The sequence below is a fragment of the Exserohilum turcica genome (assembly GCF_000359705.1).
Source record: "Exserohilum turcica Et28A unplaced genomic scaffold SETTUscaffold_5, whole genome shotgun sequence".
Taxonomy (NCBI): domain Eukaryota; kingdom Fungi; phylum Ascomycota; class Dothideomycetes; order Pleosporales; family Pleosporaceae; genus Exserohilum; species Exserohilum turcicum.
Genome location: NW_007360266.1, coordinates 2198447 through 2208098, shown reverse-complemented (window position 1 = coordinate 2208098; position 9652 = coordinate 2198447). Strand labels below are relative to the sequence as shown.

General features: G+C 47.4%; 3 protein-coding genes across 3 annotated transcripts; 2 read left to right on the top strand and 1 right to left on the bottom strand.

Annotated features, from left to right (window-relative positions):
• Nucleotides 1-1337: 1337 nt before the first annotated feature.
• On the top strand, nucleotides 1338-2636 carry SETTUDRAFT_140307 (uncharacterized protein; the record flags this gene model as incomplete). Its single annotated transcript, XM_008031088.1, has 1 exon — nucleotides 1338-2636. The coding sequence occupies exon 1, from the start codon at nucleotides 1356-1358 to the stop codon at nucleotides 2634-2636; it is 1281 nt and encodes a 426-aa protein (XP_008029279.1). The 5' UTR covers nucleotides 1338-1355.
• A 478-nt stretch (nucleotides 2637-3114) lies between these two features.
• SETTUDRAFT_156112 (uncharacterized protein) lies at nucleotides 3115-3509 on the bottom strand (the record flags this gene model as incomplete). Its single annotated transcript, XM_008031087.1, has 2 exons — nucleotides 3115-3424; nucleotides 3493-3509. 2 exons carry the CDS (start codon nucleotides 3507-3509, stop codon nucleotides 3115-3117), a joined length of 327 nt encoding a protein of 108 aa, XP_008029278.1.
• Nucleotides 3510-3827: 318 nt separating this feature from the next.
• Nucleotides 3828-4892, top strand: SETTUDRAFT_156111 (uncharacterized protein; the record flags this gene model as incomplete). The annotated part of the gene is made up of 3 exons (XM_008031086.1): nucleotides 3828-4250; nucleotides 4309-4377; nucleotides 4431-4892. The coding sequence occupies 3 exons, from the start codon at nucleotides 3828-3830 to the stop codon at nucleotides 4890-4892; spliced, it is 954 nt and encodes a 317-aa protein (XP_008029277.1).
• Between the last annotated feature and the right edge of the window lie 4760 nt (nucleotides 4893-9652).

Genomic DNA, 9652 nt, shown 5'->3' with positions numbered 1-9652 from the left:
TAGAGTTAGTCGGGCGAGTCGTCGTACAGCTAGGCAATCGGGAGTGGGTTATAGTGATCGAGTGCGTTAACGCGTCTGGCTGGTCTCTGCCACCGTTCGTGATACTGTCTGGCAAGGTTCACCAGAGCAGCTGGTATCACAATCTCCCACCAGACTGGACTATCGGCACCTCAGACAACGGCTGGACGACTGATCAGCTTGGCGTAGAGTGGGTAAAGCACTTCAACCAGCATACAACGGCTCGTACAGCTGGAGTCTATCGGCTGCTTATTCTAGACGGTCATGGTAGCCACGCAACGCCAGAGTTCGACCAGTACTGCACTAAGAATAAGATTATCACTCTCTGTATGCCGCCTCACACGTCGCACCTCCTCCAGCCTCTAGATGTGAGCTGTTACTCTCCTCTTAAGCGCGCATACGGACGCGAGGTTGAGGAGCTCGCCCAGCATGGGGTCTACCACGTTGACAAGATAGACTTCCTTGCAGCCTATACACGGATCCGGCTGAAGATTTTTACGCAGCAGAATATCCAGGCAGGCTTTCAGGCGACAGGGCTTGTCCCTCCTTGTCTAGATCGCGTTCTATCGTCGCTCACAGTAGCCAGAACACCGTCTCCACCACAGACAACCACAGATAATAACACTACAGCGCAGGCAGCAACGCAGACAGAGACACCACATACAGTAGCAGAGCTTCAGCAGCAGGTGCGGTATCTCCAAGAGCGACTGCGCCAGCAGCCAGAGAGTCCAACAAGCGTTGCGATACGCCAGCTTGCTAAGAGCGCTTAGCTTATAATGCAATTAGCAACGATACTTGCAGAGGAGAATAAGAAGCTACGTGAAAAGAACTAGCGTCAGCGGCAAAAGCAAGATTAACAGCGTTAATATATTGCTTCTAGTGGGGTACTCTAGGTGCAGTAGGCTCAGCAGCTTGTGGCAGAGGCAGAAAGGTTACTTATAGAGGGTAGCTAGAACTAGGCTAGTAAGCGACGTTAGCGCGCGCCGCCAACGTGCACAAAGTGTTACGTTGAAGGATATACTTAGACTTTATACAGAGCTAAATAGTAAACTATATATCTTAATTTTATATTATTTTAATACGTTGTTGTGGCTCAATTGCGCAGAACGTCGCGCGAAGTTTGGTGGGGTGCCCAGCTTACTGATCTGCCCAGCTTACTGACCCTGCACGTTAGACACGTCGGCTTACATAACCCGATTCCGGACCTTGGCGCGTAACCGCGATCGCAGTAGTCGCGAACATGGCTGAACTGCTTCTCCTCATCTTCGTCGTCTTTCACGCGCACGTCTGGAAACCACCTTGATACAGCGTTGCGACTGCACATCGGACTCGCCACGATGCCGACCACGGCCCCGACACATGCGCCTCCGCCACAGATACCCGGCTTCCTCATACCCAACCAAGAGGCGCAACCGCTCAAACAAGTCGTCGCCGATCTTCTCGAACGCGACAACCTGCGCTTTCCCGGCGCGCAGCCCGTATCCTTTGCCCGCGAACATGTCGCCGAGCTCCAACGCAATGAATACTTCATGTGCGAGAAGACGGATGGCTTGCGCTGCCTGCTCTTCCTCCACTGGCACGAAGGGCCGACGGGGGCCTTTGAGCCTCTGACCTTCTTGATCGATCGCAAGAACAACTACTACAACGTGCAGCCGCCGTTTCGGATCCCCCACTACATGCACCCGAATGAGCCCGAGCCCTTTTTGTACGGTACCATCCTGGACGGAGAGCTAGTGCACGACCAGTACCCCAACGAGCCCGCGCCGCGCTTGAATTTCTACGTCTTTGATTGTTTGGCGGTCAACGAGCAGAATGTAACGGGGCGGACACTGGACAAGCGGTTGGGACGGTTGCATGATTGGGTCATCAAGCCGTATGAAATGTACCTGACGAGGACATTTGGAAAGAACATCAGACCAGATGACCTGAAGCCATTCGCGCTCAAGGGAAAAAAGACATATGCGGCGTACAAGCTCGAGGACATGTTCAGCAACATTCTGCCTAACCTCAGGCACGGAAACGATGGCCTCATCTTTACATGCGTGTCGACGCCATATCAGTTCGGCACAGATCGACACATCCTGAAATGGAAACCACCACACGAAAACACGATCGACTTCAAGCTTCGCCTAGGTGAGTTTCCGCTCATGGACCCCGAAGACGACGAAGAAGGCCTCATCCCCGACTACGACGCCATGCCCTGTCCCATCGAACTGCTCGTCCAGCACAACTCAAACAACTACCAAGTATTCTCCACGCTTGCGCTCACACAGGCCGAATGGGAGACGCTCAAATCACTCAACCAGCGCCTCGACGGTCGCATAATAGAGTGCTACCGCACAGAGAGCGGACAGTGGAAATACAAGGCCGAGGCAGACGGCACGCCGCGCTGGCGCGACGACAAAAAGGATGCCAATCACATCAGCACTGTTAACAGCGTGCTGGAGAGCATTGAAGCGCCCGTCACGGAAATGGACCTTCTGGGCAACGCGGAGAACATCAAGCGCGAGACGTATCGGATGCAGGGCAAGCTCGATCAGTACCGGCCGCCACAGGATGCCGGCGAGCGCGAAGCCAAGAAGCGCAAGTTTAGCGATTCGGGCATGAATGGGCATTGATTTCAGTGACGAGGACGACAGGTCTATGAAAGAGGTATTATCAGCTCGAAATATTATTCATGTACAATATCGGCGTTTATGGGCGCGTTGGGGCAGCGAAAATGATACCCAAGCTCTGCTGGATAGATGAAGGGGCGGGCTTCAATCTAACATTCTTTCGTTCACGCTCTCTTTTTTTTTCAAGGCGGTCGAGGCTAGAACTTATGCATTTACGAACATGGCTCATCATTCCATTCGTACAGTAGAATCTTATGAATGTCAGTAGAAAGCTCCTTGGCGACAGAAATTGGGCAGAGGATACCGTTGGCAAATCTCTCGAGCTATCTTTGAACTCGTCGGTCTCTTGCTTCTCTCTAGCCGTAGCCAGCGAAATCACACATAACCACGACTCCCAGAACGCCTTATATATCCATATATCCATGCCATACATCCATATCGGCTTGTTCCATACTCATGTATTACCAACCCCCAGCCCTCATCAATGATTTCTAAAATTCTTCTTCTGGTAGAACAGGTCCGTCCGACTACTACCCAGATTTATAATCTTGGGGCACCCATCCCGATCCTTTTCCAGGCGCGTGCACTCGAAGCAGTAGAAGGCGTCGGAAATGCCCTCGCCGCCGCATACGACGCACTTGTTCTGGTAGTTGCCAAAGGAGCATTCGTCGCAGATGCGCGCGAGCGTCGTGGGGCGCACGTACGAGTCGCAGACGGGGCACTTGCCGTCGCATTTGTCGCACAGGCGCCCGATGGAGATGCCGGATTGCTTGCGGCACATTACGAGATCGCTGTCGGGGTGTTGTTAGCAGGTGTGGGAGTGGCGCGAGTGGCGGGCAGAGCGGGAGTGCGAACTTACGGATGATGGCGAGACATGGCGGGCAGTTTTTTTGTCGCGAAGAGCTCAGAAAGACAGAAGAAGCAGTGGAGAGTGGCGAATCTTGTTGCGCGTGGAGAGAGAAAGAAAGTTGTAGAGGTGAAAGTCGAGCTTCGGGGGTCCGCTGCTAGCGTAAGCCAAGCTCCGTCGTCGACATGAACGCCCGCTCTACTTACGCGACGCCTCGTATCGCGTTCGACATGCCCCGTCTTACATTCGCACCTTTGAACACACTCACGACGCGCGGCTCCAGGCGCCCTGCTGCACAAGGCAGAAAATCTCTATAGTCCAGCGTGGCCAACGCTTTCCATGTGACAATGGCCGCCCCGATTGCGTCCGCCGTGGTCCTCCCAGACGACCTCGCCGTGCCCGCCTCGCCCGTGAACAGCCAGAAAAGACGCCACGAGTCCTTCTCCGAGGATGCGGCAAAGCGACCGCGAATCGGCGCTGACGGCGCTCCCACCGACAAGGATAGGCGTGATTCCACCTCGTCCAAGGACTCGAGGCCCGCCCCGGTGCGCCGCGAAAGGGGACGAGAGCGCAGGCTGTTTGGCGCCGTCCTGGGCGCTCTCTCACAGAATACTGCTACCACAGCACAGAAACGCCGCTCGGAAATCGAACAGAGACAGCTCGCCCAGCGCCGACAAGAAGACCACGAGAGCGAGCAGAGGAAGGCGGAGCGCATAGCACGGCGCAAAGAGCAGCGATGGATAGAGCAGAGGCGCTTTGAGAGGCAATCAGTACGGCTTGTCGCTCCTCGATAGAAAACCCCCTTGGTCCGGTGCTTACTGTCTCTAGATGCGCGCTCGCCACGAGAACCTCCGCAACATGGCCCACTTCCTCCAGACCAAGACCGAACCACGCCTGGTACGTTGCTGCGCGAGGTGCCTGCTCATCACAAAAGCTAACTGTCGCCCCAGTACTACAAGCCCTGGGAAACGAGCCCCGAGGAAGACGAGTGCATACAAGACCAAATAGCCGAAGCCGAAGACATCATCAGGCAGGAAGTGGCTGAATACGAGGCGCGCCAGCAACCGGATAATCAGCGGAAGCGGCACGCATCCGAGCAAATGAATCGCGATGCAGAGGGTTCCCAGATTGGTAAGAGCCGTGATGCAGATGCACCTCACGACACATCCACATCCAATGGCGCGACTAATGGCAGCGCCCCTCATACCAAGGACTCGCAGATAGAGGACCAGCACCCTGACGACGACCCTGGGACCAAGGAAGCCATGGATGAGCACGCCACGGGGCATATGCAGGATGGCAAGATTGCAAGTCATGCCACTGTTGCTGACGAGCCCAGCAAGGATGACGACGACGACGAGAACGGAGAAGACATAGTAGAGGAGGCGGCCGAAGATACCGTCATTTACTGAGCCGAGAGCAAGCCCCCCCCCCTCGTGGGGAAGAGAAGAAAAAAATCACACCGTTCCAACAACTGCCCATGACTCGACCTCGCCCCCATCAACTAACCCGACCTGTGGCTCTTTGCAATCCTTCACACATGTATGCAACTCTGGGACTTTTTTTTGTACCATTATCGCCCGTCGCTCTCAACCCAGGTCCTCTTCCTCCTTCCATCTTCCCCACCCCGAGGTTCTGGACCGCCAAATCCCAAACAAAATCCAAGCCATTATGCATTACATGCAGGTCCCTGAAAAAAACCAGTAATTAGTCTCGATACGATACGATAATCCGGTATGCGAACAGATAATTGAGCAAAGGAGAGAAAAAAAACACAACGATAAGAAAGACAAGGGCAGATAAATAAGCCCTTTTTACGTTGGAATTTTTTGTCATGATGGAAGGAAGTCGCTGGTGATTTAGATATGGATTTGTATGCATACGTGCATATATAGGATGCTTAATTAGTATAACGTGTTTTACAAGCGAGCGCCGCCTACAAGCAAGCGCCGCACCCCACTAAACCTGCGCACCTCTATAAGCCTATAGTTCTACTATAATATAGTTGTTTTACTATATATTAATATAATAGATTAAGCAGTACCTAGAGTATCTTTCTTGCACGTACACGAGTTGTGGCTAGTTTCTCTACACCTACTATAGCGCGCCAAAGCCTAGTAGCTAACACTTAATTGCTCTCCTCTTTAACGCTCTTTATAAGCAATCTACTAATTAGCCTTACGCTAAGTAAGTAGATCCTCTCTAGCTTCCTTTATTAGCACTTTATGCTTCTATATCTACTTCCTTTTACGCTACCTACACTTTATTACTACCTTATTAGCTCTTATAAAGCTAGCGATCTAATTACGTATTAGCTTAGCTAAGAGTATTATTCTCTTTACCTTCTTCTTAAGCTAGCTAATTGCTATAATAATTAACGCTAGTAATAAGCTCTTATGCCGCTAGACCTAATTATGTATTAGCGTTAATTAGGCTTTAGGCTTGCGTATGTTACTTAGGGTATAAGCCTGCTAGACAGCCTTTATAAGAGTAGCTACTAGAGTAGGCGTACGCAGCTATACGTTAAGCTTTAATAAAATAGTGTCTAGCTAGAAAGGAATAAGGCCTACACCTTAAAAGGCTAAGTAGATATTAGCTACTATAAAGGATTAATTAAAGGCTACCTTAAACGCTAGTAGAAACTTAAGCTTAGTGATATAGTTAATGTGGTTGCGTATTAGGCTCTCTACCTTATAGCTATACGCGCGCTTTAATGGCGAGAAGTAGCTAACGTTAAGAGGCTAGAGTAGGTAAGATAAGTAAAGTAGCATATAGAGCGTATAGATATTATTTGCCTTATAGAGCTCTTAGAACTTAAGTAACTAGTAGCTCTTATAGCTATTAAGAATAAGTAGCTAGCGTACTCTAATAACTTTGCTATTTGTATGCTTAACAAAGTACTTTAGCTACTTAACTCCTAGCTTATTAGTTGTCTAGCTATTGTTGCTAACTACAATCGCCTAGTTGCGTAGGATCTCTATCTTCTTATACTAGGTAGATAGGTAATACTTGCTAGTAAAGATAAGGAATAGTAGGATAGACTAGCTAGCTATATTAATTCTAGCGATAAACGTTACCTACTCTTAGCTACCTAGTTAAATAGCTTTTAGCTAGCCTCTTCTTTCTAACGCTATAATAACTAGCTAAGTTGCGATCTTGCCTATTATAAAGCCTACTTTATTAAAGTTATAGACGTCTTTATTATAAATGCTATACTTAGCCTTTATCTTTTCTATAAGCTTAAACTAGTGTTACACGGGGTTCGACTATACTTAGCTAGGACTCGGTCCGGTTTAGGGCGAGTCAGCGGGTTCGTGGTAAGCAGTGTGATTGCCGAGTAATTTAGGTGGAAAAGAGTTATGGATGTTTAACCGATAGTAAAGACAATTAATTCTATAGTAAGATAGAATAACAAAGTACCAATCTTGTTAAGTAAAGAACTTGTAAGAGAGTACAGTATAATGAGTTGACCACAACGAGTGTAATAATGAAATCCAACACATTCTTATACCCATCGTGTTCTGTCCTGATGCTCCCTATTCTCCCTCAGAAGCATGTTCCCATGGGAGCAGTGGGAGCACAATTCTCCCAAGGCCTCCCATTCTCCCTTCCTTGGCGGGAGCATGGCTCTTGGCGGGAGCACACGTCACGTGATCACCGCGGGGTTGTCGTCGTGCCTTTGGTGTCATCCTGAGTGGTTCTCCAACCACTCGCCATTCCAACAAGGGAAGAATCCTTCTGCTTGTTACTTGTAACAACTAGCTCTTAATTAAGACTAGATCTTTATATAAGGCTCTCTACCTATTATACGCTTAATTAAAACGCGTTATAAGACTATTAGTATGCTTAATAAAGTTGCGCGGCTAGTAGACGCTAACCTAGCTAGCGCCGTGCGCAGCTAGCAGTCTATTAGTGTAGAGAAGTAGTGTGGAACTGCGATGTCTTCTCAGTAGAGGGAACAGAACTAAAGGTTTTTCCCCTTCCCATAGGCTATGGGAGAGGGGAGAGGGAGTAAAATATATGTAGTTGGTTCTTCGAGCAAGAGATTTTTCTAAGAGATATTGTTTCCCCCCCCCCCCCCCCGCATTTTTTTTCTCCCATCTTGACTATTAATTTATGTTCCTTTTTGAAGGTAAGCTGTGCTTAGTTAGCATAAGGGTCATGGTGACCCTGTGCCTCAGCACAAACCTCCTAAACCTAAGAGCTTGGCCCTATTAAGCTCACCTCCACTACACACTAAATACCCCTCTCTAAAGTACCCCCTAGTTCCTTCCTAGTTGCAATTTGTTCACCCCCCCTATCTGTCCTATCCCTTACGTTTAGCTATCTTGTCTTCCCTGCAGCTTCTATGCAGACGCCGGGTTCTCTGCTCCTAACCTAGCGTCTATGCCTTACTTCTATGCTCCTTTCCTTAGTCGACTACTACGCCTTAGTTGCACACTTAGACTAGTAACTTAGCGCAATAGAGAGGGAGAGTAAAGCGATTGTGGTAGTAACGACAAACTAGAACTAACACTAGAGCTATAACGGCGCTAAGCTAGTGTGCTAGAATGCAAATTATAAGTTAAGAAGAACAACCTCCTAGATTAAGACATTAGGAGGCCTATAGCCTGCGCAGCTAAGTTCTTATTAGGTTCTAGCGTAAGTTCTGTCTGCAGATAGTTAATCGCGTCAGCTTTAGAGAAGTCCTTGTCCTATTTAATCTAGTCTTCTACCTTGTCTAGATGTACTCTATTGTTTGTAAAGAACGATTAATCTAGTATGCCTTCTACAGAGTTAGCATAAAAAGCATCTTATTCTAGCTTTATAATTAATAGTAGTAGGCATTTTAGCTATTTAATTGCAGCATCTCTAGTATCTAAGATAAAGTCTTAGATTAACTCTACTATTCTGTTTATAATCTCCTCTTAGAACTCTTTCTACACTAATAGATCGTCCTAACAAGCTTGTCTAACTAAGGCCTTTTAGATGTAAGAATTAAAGTTAAACTTAACGTTAGCTAGAAAAGCCTAATTAATTCTACTATACTTATTTAGGTAGCTAGATAGAGAGCTTAGAGGTGCTATAAGCGTCTAATAAGCCTTAAGGATATCTTTGTAGGTTCCTATAGCTAGTACCTCTATTACACTATTGCGCACGGCAATATACTAAGGCAGAATTGTACGACGGTTCTTAGTAGCCGGTGTAAGAGGCTACGCCTAAAGTGTGTGTGTGATCGAGTATATCTATACGACTACCTAGACTTCAAGAAGCTTGAAGTCTTGTTACTGCCTTTTTGGCAATGGATGGCGTAAGTAGTCGTACGCTCGGCCCGTTGGGCCCGCCCATTACAGCCGGCCCTATAGAGCCATGCAGGAGCAGGGGGTTAGTAATGCAGGCTTCTCCTTTTTTGCAAGGTGTGCGTCTCTATTGTACTTTAAGAAACTGTTTCCTAAGCTTTTTAGGCTAGTCGACTATATCCTTCTAACTCTAGATTTCTATGCTAGCTTTCTTTATACCTTTGTTCTTCCTCTACTTTATATACTCTTAAATATGCTTGTAGAAGCCTTCTATTACTAAGGTGTAGTTCTTATTATCTTTATTATCTACTAAGACGCTTCCTTAAATTATGTCTACTCTTGAATCCTCCTACATAGCCTAAGTTAGGTTTAAGTTGATGTAAGTGAATGCTGTCTTGTCACTAGGCTTCGCGAACTTGGTGTAGTATAGGTATAAGACTAGAGTGTGCTCCTAGCATAGTACTGCGTACAAGAGCTAGTACTTAATGTTAGCGCAGATAATCTATTAGACTAGCGAGTAGTACATCACACAAGACTATCTTAAGTTCTCTCGTCCTTAGATGCGGCGTTAGTGGTAGTCGTACATTACAAAGCTCTTATTAATTAATAGCCTAATATCTTCCTCCTATAGCTATATAAAGCTCTTTACTACAATAGAACCTTTCTCCTTGTATTGCCTATAGAGTAAGTTCTATCCTATTATTATTATTATTATTATTATTATTATTATTATGATTCTAGTTTAACGTCCTTTTTCAGCCTAAAGGGCTATACAAGACGTGTAGGGTTTTTAGGCCTACAAGTATCTAAGTAGGTTGTTTCTAGCTACGATATTTAGGAGGGGTTTTAACTAGATGAAGATAAGGCTCGTAGCCTATTGGTTGGTAGGTAGG